At 35.1% G+C, this 16391-nt stretch overlaps 1 protein-coding gene across 2 annotated transcripts in view; it reads left to right on the forward strand.

The window, feature by feature from the left end:
- Window positions 1-1067: 1067 nt before the first annotated feature.
- The window catches only part of LOC136041745 (pterin-4-alpha-carbinolamine dehydratase-like), a 38027-nt gene continuing 22703 nt past the window's right edge, over window positions 1068-16391 (forward strand). The window contains exons 1-2 of one of the 2 annotated variants that reach the window (XM_065726498.1): window positions 1068-1214; window positions 7169-7248. In XM_065726498.1, coding sequence (XP_065582570.1) covers window positions 1181-1214; window positions 7169-7248 — 114 coding nt within the window. In that variant the 5' untranslated portion in view covers window positions 1068-1180. Of the gene's footprint in view, window positions 1215-1365; window positions 1490-7168; window positions 7249-16391 lie in introns of those variants that run through there. The other variant, XM_065726499.1, reaches the window with a different exon arrangement.

Below are 16391 nucleotides of genomic sequence, written 5' to 3' on the forward strand. Positions count from 1 at the left end.
ACGTTCTCAAGATGTTTATGTGAAAAATACCAAAAAAGTCTTCCCTAACTTTGGAAATTTCCTCCATAGAAGGTCAGGGACATTAATCAGAGGGAGATATTTTCCTCTACACTCCTAGACATTTTTGCCCCCCCCACTCACTGTATATATTCATGAACCCTCTTTTGGAGAATCATCCTTGAAAAATGCCTCTTTTTGGTACTATGGCCGGGAAATTTAAAGAAACAACATAAATCAGACTAATGAAATTACTTTTTGCGATCCCCAACCCTGTTAAATTTCCGTAAATCAAAACCACAACTAGAACTATTGTAACGCTGGTTCGAAATTTGAATTGGAAGATTTGTGTTCGTCAACCCTAAATGTAGGCACTATTTCTGCAATGAACATACTGTGAAATGCCCCTATTTTATTTTTGAAAGGGGTTGCTGTTGAGTTTTCCTTTTCTAAAACTTTCAATGTTCAAAACAAGTTAGACTTGAAACCGATTTAGGAAAGCTCGTTTCAAGCATGCCTTTGCAACGGACATGACGTTAATGTAACTTAATGAACCAAACATAATTTTAAAATCATCTCTAACACAACGAGAGTTGTGTCATTGACGCATTTTCTTATCCTTTTCTTTTTTTGCTGTTAAAAATATCTAATACGGTTCTATCACTAAAACTGAAAGATTATCAAGATTGACTATACAGATGTAAAAATAGCACAGGAGAATGGGCACAATTTAGCATTTCATTGTTAAGTAAAGGCTTTTAAGGTGTTGAGCCATAAGGGAAGGGGGAATCAAACGATTTTTTGTAAATGAAAGTGGTCCAGCGGAGGAAAACTCAAATTATTGTCAAGGTCAATTGTAAGCAAGCGTTTTTGTCACAGAATGTTATCTTTGAATCTGTAATGAATAGATTAATTTATTTGGACAGAGGATTGCTGTAAATGGTTCATAAAATAAGAAGAAACGCCACTCAACAAGGATATTACAGATGAGATGAATTTCAGACCCCTCTTGACTACATGGTCACTCAGGTCCTCAACAAGGATATTACATTCCCCTACTTTCAAGCTATTTGAATTCCCTTTTTAGTAGCACCATCTGTGTTCATTTCATTAGCGAGAGCAATCTATCGAAAAGTAAAAGTAACTTCTGCCTACGTGCCATAAAAGGTCATTCAGTTAGTCTATGATTTTTTGCTTAGGTTTTTATGCACGGCAAGGTGAGTGTTCAATTTTATTAATTTATGGTAGCTTTGGCGATCCAAGTAACCTTACAGATTAGAGATTAAGTTGTTATTCTGTATTCTTCAATTTCTAATTTTGAAGCAAAAAAAAAATGTAAAAGATTTTATTCCATACATTTAATTTTAGATATCAGATTCTGATACAGCGCATAGGATACTGGTATAAGTTTCGAGTACTCTTTGTATCGGATGTTTAACTGTGTATCGTATCGATACTGCTCGATACAGCTAGCTATTGAGAGTCACTTTCAGTGAGTATTGTTTTGTTGCCTATATCCATCACACCTTAAGTTTTAGTTACTGGTTAAGTACATTAAGTTAACTTTTAGATAAACACAGTATATGGGTTATTTACTAAACAGCATAGTATTTACTGTTTTTCTTTTGATTTTTTGTCAAGCGCCATCTATAAAAATAGGAATTACTTATTAGATAGCACTCTAATTCCAAATGCCTCAGTAATGTGAAAAATTTGAAGGGATCATTGAAATTTCAGCTTAATTTATTCTAAGTTAAAAAAAACACAATTGTTAAAATAGGAGACAGATGATTTGTACACAAATTGAAATGCTTCAGCCAAAAGCGCTCCCAGGTATTTCTCCTGCCAAGAGTTTTATTTCTACTAGACTTTAAAAATAAATGTTCCATATTTTCTTATTTTGTTACATTTAAAAATTTGTTAGTGTTGAGTAGAAGAGGCCATCGCCTCCCTAGACACTCTCTGGTTGAGCCAATAGCTTCTAGATGTTTTACGCAGCATATTATCAATAAATACAAATTTGGCTTGTTGATGCTACGATTTGATGCTCAAGGAAATCAATTACTCATAATATGTGCGATCTTTTTTTGCCACTTGAGCTGTATAATAGAGTTGTGTCAGTTTGATTTCACAGAAATAAATTTGGCCACCAATGGCCTTGTGAAATTTTAAGAAATTGATAGTGTTTTTATCAAGTTTTAAAGACGAATTTCAGTAAAATTAAAAGAAAAATAACTCAAATTTTGGGTTTTATTACTTTTTTATTAGCTTAGATTTTGGAAGTGTAATTTTAATTGCTACAGCAAGATTTTAAGCCATAGCAAGGCTTTTTTCATGAATTTAGAAAATAAATCCTCAAATCTTTAAAACTTTTATAGACCAAAATTTGAGCAAGGTATTAGGCTCAAAACATTTGCCTTTCGCCTCATGTTAGTGGTAGATATATCTCTCAGGGTTTATTTTTTTATGCCAAGGTTTTACAAGGGTATTATCCTTTGGAGGGAGAGGGGTAGAGATACTTAGTTCAAAATGCATTTCCTGGTGATTACTGAAACTCTAATTTTTTTCCTGAGAGTTTCATCCACCAAACTTAGCAACTTTTCAATATGACAAAACCCCTAATCTAGAACTTTAATGACAAATTTAACAGGGAAGGCTGGACAAAACGTTGTTCAGAGTAATCTTACTTATTTTACTTCTTTGTATGATTTGCTTATTTTGGTCCTTCTGTTAAATTACCACTTTGTCCGGTTGTAATAATATAATACAATACCATCACTGTACAAAATTCAAATAAATAAAATAAATGATTAAAGACTATTTTGAATAGAATAACAGAATAATTAATATGATATAAATTTGTCTTTTTATGTACTTTTTAATGTCTTTTTAATAGCGCTGAAGACCACACTGCCTTTCCATAACAAACAAACACAAAGTAGAAACAATAGGGAAAATATTTTCAAGACGGTGGAAATCAATTCAGTGGATATTTCGGCCCTATGTCCAAGGGCCATCTTCAGCACAATACGAGAAAAAAATATATATAAACTTACATTAAAATGTGAGAATTAAAAATAATAATGTTTTTGAAAAAAACTTTTTTAAAAAACAGCCCTTGGACATAAGGCCGAAATATCCACTGAACTAATTTCTACTGTCTTGAAAAGACTTTCCCTATTGTTTCTACTTTGTGTTTGTTTGTTTTATGTATTTCATCAGTAATTTCTGAGCATTTCTTAATTCCAGTAGGGAACTAATAAGTCATGCTTTATGAGCATAATAAAGCATTACCAAAGTCGTGTTTTCCCCCAGTGTTTTAACAGCTAACATGTGCTGACAATGAGTTTGCTTTTGCAGAGACAAGGCAGTGTTCCATTGGAGCAAATTTCAAATTTATAAACATAGACAGCCAAAGAATAAAAACTGCCTGGAAAATCCATTAATCAGCCCATGAACTGTAACTGGATGAAACTACACCTCTATAATAAGTATTCTGACCAATACTTCGGTGAAAATATACAATTTTATTCACTCAAACTCTATAACTTCTACAAGTTGGAGTAAAAAAATGCTGAAAAATAGCATTAATCTTGATGAACCTCTTAGTCGAATGAATATGACATTCTTGGCTTGGAACTATGGTCTCAGTTATAATTTTCCGTTGGCTTGCAGAAACGGAACTGCTTTCTGAAAAGATCTGTTCTTAAATATTTTGTCACTATTAAAAACATTCATGTAACTTATCACTTAGGAGGGAAATTTAAAATTGGGACCTTTAATTGTAAGTAAAAATTAAGATCACTCTTCATGTTTATTTTAGCTCGTTTTAAAATAAAGTTGACTTGTTTTGAACCCAAGTCAGATTTTGCTACATAGGTAGCTAGGTTTTTTCCGAATGCTTGGCTTGCTAATTTTTGCACCGAGCTAGGACTTGGTTTGCTTTTTCACTGGATCAGGAATTAGCTAGATCTTTGCACGGCCTTAGGACTTGGCTCATTTATATAGAGTCATGACGTAGCCCTGTTTCGTACTAAGTTAGGGGGAAGCTCCTTTTTGTATCAACTTACCTTGTTTTGGCACTAAAACAGTCCATATTTTGGACTTTCCTTCTTTTTGTAATAAGTCAGTAATTATTCGTTTTGCACTGAGTCAGTCTTCACCTTTGACTTAGCTCATTTCTTTTTTGCTGAACCAGGAACTAGATGATTTTTGTATCGAATCAGGTTGCAACTTTGACTAAGATCGTTTTTACACCGAATCGGGATTTGGCTCGTTTTTGAGCCAAAAAAGGACTTGGCTCATTTTGCACCAAGTAAGCCTGTTTTGGACCGAGTCAATCTGTAGCTACGACTTAGCTTTTTCTTGTCAAGAGGCAGTACTTAGCTCGTTTTTGTGCCTAGTCAAGAATTTATGATTGTGCTGATTCAAAACTTTGATCATTTTCCTATCAAATCTGATCTTAGCTCATTTTTTTTACAATATTCAGTGACAAAAAAAATTCTGTTGAAAGTAAGGAGTGACATCAAAACTTAAAACAAAAAGAGATTAATCCGTATAAGAGGGGGGTTTTTGCCTCCCAAATCATCCCTCTTTACGCTAAAGAAGATTAGCTAGGACCAATTTAGAGCGTGAGTTGTATTTGAGAATGAAAGAATATAGTTGTGAAAGTGTTTCCTCCCCCTTTTATAGAAATGGGACAAATTGGTCTAAGGTTCATAGTTTTTGTTGGGCAACTTAAAACCTAACAATTTTTTGTGTTTGTAATTACCATAAAAATCGATTCTTTTAAGTTATAGGTTGCTATCCATTTTTTTTTTTTTTAGTTCTGGTTACAGTAAACACGAGTCACGCCATGCTCACACTTTGTTACCATATAGCTGTTTAAGACATAAAAAATGGTTATTAAAGCCAATATTTCCATTTAAACATCGATAACATTTGCCTCCCCTTTCCTGGGAAGTCTCCTCGTGACGCTCAATATGCCTCTCCAAAGTGTAACACTGCTGCGGCTACGGTAGGAAATTAGGTTATTAGCTGGCCGCGTATTGAATCAGGAGTTAAACAGGGTTGTGTCTTATCCTTATTTACATGGATCAGTTTGATGAACTTTGTCCAAAGAAGCGCGACAGAGGCTATGGGAGAGCATGCAACCGAATGGAAAAGTAAATTCTCCTAGACTTATATTATCCTGATGATTTGAGTGTCCTAGATAAAAATGTTGGCGCAATGAATGATTTTTTAGAGGTTTTAACAGCTCATGGTACAAGAATAGGTTTGAAAATTATTGTCAAAAAGAATAAGTCGCGTAGACTGGGAATAAGTGAAGGTGAAGACGTGATGCTCGGTAACGAGAAGATCGATCAAGTGGATAGATTCACTTACCTAATTAGTGCTGTTAATAAAGCTACTGGATTTAATGGAGATGTTAAATTTACACAAAAGCCGAGTCCCAGAACGTTTTTTCACAGTTGAAAACAGTTTGGAAGAATAGGAATACAAGTCTGCGAACCGAGATTAGAATATTAGAAGCAATAGTGGTAACAGTGGTTAAGTATCGTTTTGAAAAGGGGGCGCTCCGGAAGATACAGGAGAATCTGTTAGATGTTTTCCAGAGGAATTGTCTACGGATATCTTTTGGTACCCTTCTGACTGACCGTATCTCAAAGATTAAATTGTGCAAAAATGTAGTTCTTTTCCAATTTCTAGGGCTGTAATGAGAGAATAGATAAGATGGCTAGAACACATTCTTTAGATAAAGGATGAGAGATTTCGAAAGATCATCCTTTTCGGCCGACCATCAAGGGCCAAAGAAAAGCAGGTCGTCCATGAATGGGATGGATGGAGGTCGTAAAGAAGTACTTAAGGGAAATTAGAACTTCTCGGAAGGGTTATAATCCGGGATGTTTTGAATAGATGGGGGTGGAATAAATGGGAATAGCGTGCGTAGCTGTGTTGGCCTCAGGCGGCTGGATCTGCAGAGTTGTTGTTAGTAGTAGTAGTCACAAAAATGAAGAGGTACTATTGAGAGCGGATAGACCCCGTCTAATTCCAGGACTGTCTGCACTCCGTCCCATATCCCCTTAAGGTTCAAATTGAACCAATGATCGGAGAAAATTTGAAGAGGCTCAGTGTCCCATCATTGCAAAATATGATTTAAGGTAAAAAGTCTAAATAGCCATTCCAATGAGAATGGTTTAAATATAGAAAATACATTTTGGACGTAAACTCCCTGACCCACACTGAACACATTTTTTTCCAAGCAAGTTTTATCAAATGAAAATCGACCCGAATGTTTTCAAAATTTTTAATTACAAAATGAAGAGAGTTACTTCCCACGCAACACTTTGTTGAAAATAGTAATTTTCATTCCAGTATAACTGGACTGTAATTTATAATTGCGGGAAATTTTTTAGAACATAGACTAGAAACCCAAAACTCTTCATAAACAACGCCAAATTGAAATAAAAGTGCCCTATTGAGATTGCCATCACTGAAAAGCTTTGATATGAAGTTTATAGTCCACCTCTTTGTACAACAAGAATAATAGCATTTTTGCGTAGGTAGTACTGACTTTGATCCTTGTTAAACAGGACCTTCGAAGGGTGCTAATTCACGATAATATAGGGGAGAGGTAAAATATATTTTCAAAATCCGGGGAGAGGTCTTTTTTTCAATTATTTTTTTGTTTTGTTTTTTCAATGTTTTACTATAAACACATACAAAAAACGGAGTTTTTCAATGAAAATCCCTAAAAAAGTATTTTTAAAAACTACGCTACCAATTAGCGCCCCTGGGACTTTAGTTTTTAATTAAATCATGTTCTATCTGCTGAATAAATTGCCTCATAATCTACAAAACAATAAAAGAGTGAGTTATGAAATGGTCCCACCAGATTTTCCATTAGTTTTCTTGCCGGTAGTCGCACTTTATAAGAAAACAGAAGAAGAAAAAGCTGGATTTGTTACACCATCATCATGTGTCAAATAACATTCTCTTATGCTGTTATTCTGTGTCTGGTCTTATTTACACTTATTTCATTGCCAAAATGCAACAGCATTCCCAATGGTAATCAAAATTAAAATTCTGGTTATAATAGTTAGACACAATCATGTAAATTACGAAGTAAGACCTGTTTTGGATAGCTGTTTCTTGCTCAAATTTTTTTCAGTGTTTCGAAGAGCCTCTGCTGTAACATTTAGTCAAGCAAATTTTAAAGGATTAGTGACAACTACTTTTGGCAGAAGGATGGTAAGTGTTTCTCTTCAGTTAAACACCTTTACATTTAACCTTTTCTAGTAAACTTTTATTTTGACCGAAATCTGGGCTGACCAAGGAGTAAGTCATACCCTGGAATAGTCCTATTTTTGGGGGAGCATAGGTGTCAGCAAGTGGAGCCGTTCGTAGGGGGTGGGGGGAACCGAGCAGGTACCCCGGGCGCCGTGGACTGGGGGTGCCGCGGCTTGGGAATTGCCACATTGATCCAATTTTTCATTTTGATTCGGCTTTTTTTGCTTATATTTGATTTGGGAGCGGGCGCTGTAATTCGTTTCGCCCCATGCACCACAAACCTAGGAATGGCTCTGCCACTAAGGGGGAGGGAATAAAATGGGGATTAATCAGTTTATTTCCAAGGCTAGGGTGGCGAGGGTCCATCCCCGAGAGGTGTCCTTTAAGAAATATTCACATGAATTTTTAAAGCGTTGCGTTGAAAGTCTAAATTTATTTTTACTATACAAGTGTCTACGGCGATATAGGAATCTAATCTGTCAATTTTATAATGGTTTCAGCAGTAGCTGTAATCTAGTACAGAGGAAACTGCAACCCACTTGAGTCAAAAATTTAAAAATGTGTTTTGAAAAAAAACTGTCATGTAAAAAATTGCGGTTGAAGCTATTTAAGAAAAATATCCATTATTAGGTTTATTCTAATAGGAAAATGTTATTGTCAAAGAGTTTTGAAACAGCTGGATACTCCCTCGAAGTGGATTAAAATAAAAGATGCACAGTTGGAATCAGCATGGCCGAATGAACTCCATTTTGAAAATCGTGTTTTATCCTGGGTATCACCTATGTATCTCTTTTTTTCAGTGCTAAGCGGGAACTGGGTCTTCGTAGAGAACAGTTTACGAAGGAGAGCTCGAATTTGGTACTGGGTCTCTAGTTCTCTCAAAAGAGCTGGATGCTCCCTCGAAGTGGATTAAAATAAAAGATGCACTTTGTTTACTTTTTAATGCATGACGTCCAGCGATATCAAGGAATCCAAAAATAGGCAAATTGCACGGAAATATAAGAAATTTTATGCAGAATTATAAAGCAATTGCACTTTCCAGAAGAGGCGGGGGTATGGATTCAAAATGTACGGCCCAAACTTCAGGGATTTCATCGGGAACTGTGACCATCTTGCCATTTTCATCTTTAAGTGGCCCGTTTAGGTTACGTCGTTTCCCGATGATTTCCTTGGTAAATTTGTAAACAGTTCTGAAATCGCCGCGTTTGGCTGCATCTTCTGCCATAGCTGCCTTCTTTTCTAGAAAGTCCCGTTTAATCTCCCCTTGCGCCCTTTCTTCACTAGCTTGTCTTAATGTCGGTATAAATGATTTCTCAAGACTTTATCGCAGTCATCTCCACCGTTTAGAAGACGCTACAGGAAGGTGATGGCATAATCATAAAATACGTCACAAGACTTGCTTTTGTCAAACAGTTCGTGTTCGTGGTAACGAACTGTAGTAAGTAGCGACCCGGCTCAATAGTAAACGAAACTCTAAATAACGGAATTTGGATGCTAAAAGATACATCAAAAGAATCGAATTTTCATGATGATTTTAAATATACAAGTTTCATCAAATTTAGTCTTTGTCATTAAAAGTTACGAGCCTGAGAAAATTTGCCTTATTTTGGAAAATAGGGGGAAACTCCCCCCTAAAAGTCATAAAATCTTAACGAAAATCACACCATCGCATTCAGCGTATCAGAGAACCCTATAGCATAAATTTCAAGCTCCTATCTACAAAAATGTGGAATTTCGTATTTTTTGCCAGAAGACAGATCACGGGTGCCTGTTTATTTGTTTTTGGTTTTTTTTTCCATGGGTCATCGTATCGACCAAGTGGTCCTACAATGTCGCAAGAGTTCTCACTCAGACGGAAATGAAAAGTTCTAGTGCCCTTTTTAAGTGACCAATAAAATTGGCGGACGTCTAGGCCCCCTCCCACGTTCATTTTTTCCCCAAAGTCAACGGATCAAAATTTTGAGATAGCCATTTTGTTCCGCATAGTCGAAAACCATAATAACTATGTCTTCGGGGATGACTTACTCCCCCACAGTCCCTGGGGGAGGGGCTGCAAGTTACCAACTTCGACCAGTGTTTACATTCAGTAATGGTTATTGGGAAGTGTATAGACGTTTTCAGGGGGATTTTTTTGGTTTGGGTGGGGTTGGGGGGAGGGGGCTATGTGGGAGGATCTTTCCTTGGAGGAATATGTCATGGGGCAAGAAAAATTCAATGAAAAGGGCGCGGGATTTTCTAGCCATTACTATAAAAATGAAATATTTCAATTGAAAAAATATTTCATTACTATAAAATATTTCAATTGAAAAAGTTTTTTCAATTGAAAGTAAGGAATAGCATTAAAACTTAAAATGGACAGAGATTATGGGAAGCACAAGCACAAGGACTGCTTATTTAGAACAGCCGCTGATGCTTCGACATTCTTAGTGTCCCTTATAATCTATATATATATATATATATATATATATATATATATATATATATATATATATATATATATATATATATATATATATATATATATATATGTATATATATATATATATATATATATATATGTATATGTATTTATAAATATTATTCGTTATAATTTTTCTTTGCAAAATTGCCTTTACAATTTTGGCAACAATTTTGGCACAAGCACAAGGACTGCTTATTTAGAACAGCCGCTGATGCTTCGACATTCTTAGTGTCCCTTATAATCTATATATATATATATATATATATATATATATATATATATATATATATATATATATATATATATATATATATATATATATATATATATATATATATATATATATATATGTATATGTATTTATAAATATTATTCGTTATAATTTTTCTTTGCAAAATTGCCTTTACAATTTTGGCAAAAATTGCCAGTTTTAGCGCAACAATATGATTTATCGTATCCGAAGTCCAAATTTGGCCCTTTTTGGGTTTGTGATAGAGGTTTTTCTGAAATAAAGATAATATATCTTATCTCCTAGAAGTTTTTTTTATAAGTATTAAAAAACTCTAACGAGAAGAGCAGAGTATCGAGGATGGAAGAAACTCCCTCATATACGGAATAATTTTTATGTTAATTTTAGGTTTGACGCTGCTCCTTATTTTCAGTTCAAAATAATTTTTTTTTTTTCAATTTAGTAAATAATAAAACATTGAAACCTTATCGCTCTTTACTATATAAATATTTTTTTTTGTTTTCGAAAATAAAATATAGCAAAAGTTTCACTTAGTCTTTTACTGGACTTTACCTAGGTTTTAAATCACCTCAAACATCAGGATAAAGGCAAAAATCTTTCAATTTGTTTGCGTTGGAGACTTTTCCTTTCAATCAAGATGTTAAAACCAAACTCCCGGACGTCATTTGCATTTGCTCCATGGGTTGTATATTTGTTTGTTTGGGTAAGAATTCACAGAAATCTCTGCACCGGGTTGTAATCTATTGTTCTACAATAGAACTCATAGAAGTAACATATTTTATAAAATTGTTAAAGCTAGTTACATTTTGTATATTGTTCGGATTCTGGAATACTGCATTGCGTAAGTGTCTGTTAGTCGCATAAAACAAATACTTTTGAGGATATTTCTGTTTTCATTTATAGGGAGGAGGGAGGCATAGCCCAAAAAGCATATTTGAGCCGATGATTTGTTAAGTTTCTGCTAATGCACCAAAATAAGGTAAAAATGGAGGTGCGAGGGGGAGAGGGGCAAAAGAAACTTTAGAAAACGAATCAAAAATGTGAAATTAATATCTACTCTACTACTACCCTTACGATTTCTGGGAACATTTCTGGTCTACACTGTTATTTTAAAACTAAACAGTAACATTAAACCTAAAAATAAGCAGAGTTTATATCGTATAGAAGGGGGACTGCCCTGTATACGTTCTGTATACATCCCAATAACCGATGCTATATGTATAATGGGAAAACCGATACTATATGTACAAGTTCATAACTTGCAGCCCTTTAGATTTTTCGACTATATTAATAAAATGGCTATCTTAAAATTTTCATCCGGTGACTTCGGGAAAAAAATGAGCATGGGAGGGGACCTAGTTGCCCTCTAATTTTTTGGTCACTAAAAAGGGCACTAGAACTTTTAATTTTCGCTAGAATGAGCTCTCTTGTTATTCTAGGAACAACCGGGTCGATACGATCACCCCTGAAAAAAACAACAAATGAACCCGCATCCGTGATGTTTCTTCTGGCAAATATTGCAAAATTCCACATTTTTACAAATAGGAGCTTCGAGCTCTACATTAGGATTCCATGATTTTTTTTTATTAAGCAAAGGAAAAACAATCGTGATGGGTCTAGCCCAAATATACAATATTTAATGACTAAATGTCAAATCTGTAATTGAACTTGTGTAAGGAAGTTACCAATATTATAAAATAATTTGAATTTCCTACCGATGATTCCCCCGTGGAAAATACATCCACTTGCGGAGCTGTGCAGCCACAGAGAAATTACGATACATAAAAACAATGAAGAAAAGAACAAATTTTTTTTGACTGATAAAAAACGCATCAAAAATGTGAAATTAATATTTACTCTCTTATGATTTATGGGAACGTTTCTTGTCTACACTGTTGTTGTAAGAGTAAAGAGTATCATTAAACCCCAAAATCAGCAGAATTTATATCATATAGAAGGGGACTGCCCCTTCCTCGTCCTCATCTTCACCTCATGGTCGAAGAAACCCCAGAATATTTCCTCCATGAAAAATTCTCCCATGTGAAAAAACCCTCTACATCGAAAATGTACCCCCCCCCCTTCCAAAAAATGTTTTACTTCCCAACAACAAATACCATGCTTAAACAACGGGCAAATTTCATAACTTAGAGACCTTTCCCGAGGAATTTTGGGGTACATGTCATCGCCAAAGGTGTATCTGCATTTCAACTATGCTGAACAAAATGGCTATCACAAAATTTTGATTGGATAATTTTTTGGGAAATGGAAGGGCATGGAAGGGGGCAAGTTGCCCTCCAGTATTTTGGTTTCTTAAAATCGGCACTATAAATTTTAATTTCTGTTTAGGTGAGCCCTTTCTTGATATTCTACGACCGTTGGATCGGAACGATCAATCCTGGAAAAAAATAATAATAAAAAATAAACACAAATCCATGATCTTCTTCTGTCAAAAATAGAAAATTCCACATTTTTATAGATGGGAGCTTGACATCTCTGCAGTAGGTTTCTCTGATACGCTGAATCTGATGGTGTAATAATTCATTAAGATTCCTTGACTTCTCGGGGCATTCTCCTCTTTTTCGAAAATCAGAAAAATTTTCTCATGCTCATAATTTTTAATGGGATTTTTAACACTAAACTAATGAAATCTTGTATATTTGGAATCGGCATAATAAGCCGATTCTTTTTATGTATCCTTATGTATTTGACATCTAAATCCTTATGTATTTTGACATCTTTGGGTTACTATTGAGCTCAGTCGTTCCTTACTGCACGAACTGTTTGATTATAAAAGCTACGTTCTATATAGGAACGATTCAGTATTGCACGCCAAGTAAGGCTTCTAAGCCCAGTAATGAAAGTCGGAAAGTGACATTAACTTCAGTAGACCTGTGTATAAACTGTTTCATCCTATCTTCTATCTTTAACTGGCGATAACCCTTTCTTTCTTACTCTGAACACGCTAATAATGTCCTGTATTTGATTTTTGACCTGCCTTGATAACTCCGTTGACACTTGTTTGCCGAACGAAGATTCTAACACTGTCTATTTGATTGGATATTACTCCTTAAAACTTATTCCCTGTTGGTTATTTTAGTAGACTGGCTAATTAAGAACGAGTATATTCCGTGGAACTTTGTTGTAAGATCCGAGAATTTAAAGTTGACTTTTTTCGTCATGTTTCCCAGAAAAATAATTTTTTCTTAAACTAAGTTTTCCTGATGAAAGTATAGAGTGAATTTGAAACTTAAAATGAATAAAATTATGCAGCACATTTTTGAAAAGCTGTATTAAATACACTGGCTCGCGATGTTTCCTTATATTTTCTGAATTCGGAAGAATTATAGATTTACTGACAAAACAAAACCAACGCGATAAGACAGGATTAAGAGCAGAAAAGTCCTTTAAGTAGCCTACAGAAAATAAAAGACTAATTTATAAAGTTTCCAATAGTCTTTTACTGGCAATAAAAATGGCTTTTACTGTTAAATTTATCTTCTAGAAAAAGACGGGAGTTTAGTTTTCAGTACAGAGTTATTTTTTTTTTAAGTTCTGCAAACACAGGGAAATACCACGAGACAGTTTGTTTGTTTTTGATTGAATGCCATCATCTGGTAGACGTAATGATGATAACCTCTTCTCCTAGAAAGGTTGGAATATATTCAAGTCCTGGGAAGACAGAACTTGGAAATCTGCTCTTTTTTCCGCCATTTTTTGTCGAATTATAATAACCTGTACAACCTGTCTTGTTAGATGTCCTGATTGTAAAAAGTTAGATCCCCCCTCAGAAAAAAAAAACAGATACAACGCCAAAGTAGCAGTGGTGGTTGGGTGCCAGAATGCATTTCAGGATATTTTTTTGTAGGTTTATTTAGTATTTATTTATTTTTTTAGGTTATTTTGTAAGTTTATTTTTAAGTATTTTAGGAAAAAACTCAAATAAAAAGAGCCATTAAATTGCATGCAAAATGAAACAAAATACAGTAAACTTTAAACGACAAGGATTCCTGGCAAAAGGATCGATTAATTCAACCAGTAATATATTTAATTGTTATGCATTTAATCTTAAAAGAAAACTCCAACCAAAAATACAGAAAGATTTATTGCTTTCGTGGATTATAACAGATGTAAACTTGTCTTTATGCAATTTACTACGCCTTAGTTTACAGAAAGAGTTGAGATACTCAAAAATCATCCTGTCCGCATAGACACCACGGTTTGATTTTATACCGGCCATGTAAAATGTACCTCTTTCATAACAGGACAATTTTTTCCCTCGAACTTAAATCCCTTATATATTCAGATGTTAAAAAACAAAACAAATAACAATAGCGAAAGAAAAACAAAATTTAAACTTACCATCCAGCTGCCAAAATAACCCTCTTTTTATTGTCCTATTCAACTAAATGAAATGAACGTTCAAAAAAAATTTTGTCACAAAGGAATCTTATCAAATAGTTTTGTGATAAAAAAAAAACTGGAAGTAAAAAGTGACTTGGACCAATATTCACCAAAACTAACAATGGATTTCCCATAAAAATTGCTACACCTACAGTATTCGCTTTTGATGCTGATTCTAAATATATAAAATTATTTCAGTTATTGCTACCCATCCATAACTAAAAATCTGAGAAAATATGCCTGAAAAAAGGGGAAACACCCCTGAAAAAGCAAGTGATCTTAATGAAAATCCCTTTATTATATATATCATATCAGAGAACCCTACCGTACAGGTTTCAAGCTCCAATCTTCAAAATGTGGAATTTCGCTTTTTTATGGCACTTGATATTAACCAAGTGACATATAGCAATCGTAAATTCTGTCGGTCTGTCGGTCCCGGTTTTGCTACTTTAGACACTTCCAGGTAAGCTAGGACGATGAAATTTGGCAAGCGTATCAGGGACCGGACCAGATTAAATTAGAAATAGTCGTTTTCCCGATTTGACCATCTGGGGGGGGGGAGTGGGGGGCCGGTTAATCCGGAAAAAATAAAAAAATGAAGTATTTTTAACTTATGAGCGGGAGATGGGATCTTAATGAAATTTGATGTTTGGAATAATATTTTGTCTCAAAGCTGTTATTTTAAATCCCGACCGGATCTGATGACGTTGGGGGGAGTTGGAGGGGGGAAACCTAAAATCTTGGAAAACACTTTGGGGTAGTTGGGGGAGGGGTAATTCTGAAAAATTAGAAAAAATGTGGTATTTTTAACTTACGAACGGGTGATCGGATCTCAATGAAATTTGATGTTTAGAAGGATATCGTATCTTAGAGCTCTTATTTTAAATCCTGACCGGATTTGGGGACATCGGGGGGGGGGGGAGTTGGGAAGGGGAAACCTAAAACTTGGAAAACACTTAGAGTGGAGGGATCGGGATGAATCTTGGTGGGAAAAATAAACACAAGTCCTAGATACGTGATTGACATAAACGGAGCGGATCCGCTCTCTTTGGGGTAGTTTGGGGGGGGGGTCATTTCTGAAAAATTAGAAAAAATGAGGTATTTTTAACTTACGAACGGGTGATCGGAACTTGGAAAACACTTAGAGTGGAGGGATCGGGATGAAACTTGGTGGGAAAAATAATCACGAGTCCAAGATACATGATTGACATAACCGGAACGGATCCGCCCTCTTTGGGGTAGTTGGGGGAGGGGTTAATTCTGAAAAATTAGAAAAAATGACGTATTTTAACTTACGAACGGGTGATCGGATCTCAATGAAATTTGAAATTTAGAAGGATATTGTGTCTCACAGCTCTTATTTTAAATCCTGACTGGATCTGGTGACATTGGGGGAAGTTTGGGGTGGGGGAACCTAAAATCATGGAAAACGCTTGGATTGAAGGGATCGGGATGAAACTTGGTGGGAAAAATAAGCAGAAGTCTTACATACGTGATTTACATCATTGGAACGGATCTGATCTATTGGGGGGGGGGGGTTAATTCTGAAATATAAGAAAAAATCACGTATTTTTAACTTAAGAAGGAGTGATCGGATCTTCATGAAACTTCATATTTAGAAGGACCTCGTAACTCAGATCTCTTATTTTAAATCTCAACCGGATCAAGCGTAATTGGGGGGGGGCAGTTGGGGGGACCGGAAATCTTAGAAAATACTTAAAGCGGTGAGATCAGGATGAAACTGGATGGGAAGAATAGAAACCTGTCTAAGATACGTGACTGACATAACCGGACTGGATCTGCTCTCTTTTGTGGAATTGGGGGGGGGGGGGTAACTTTGAAAATTGAGGTATTTGTACCTTACGAAATGGTGACCAGATCTTAATGAAATTTGATATTTAGAAGGAAAAAGGAAACTTTAAAGTTCTAATTTTAAATTCCGACCAGATCTCGTGACATTGGGGGGAGTTGGAGGGGGAAACCGGAATTGTT

This window comes from Artemia franciscana, unplaced genomic scaffold (assembly GCF_032884065.1).
Source record: "Artemia franciscana unplaced genomic scaffold, ASM3288406v1 PGA_scaffold_36, whole genome shotgun sequence".
Taxonomy (NCBI): Eukaryota; Metazoa; Arthropoda; class Branchiopoda; order Anostraca; family Artemiidae; genus Artemia; species Artemia franciscana.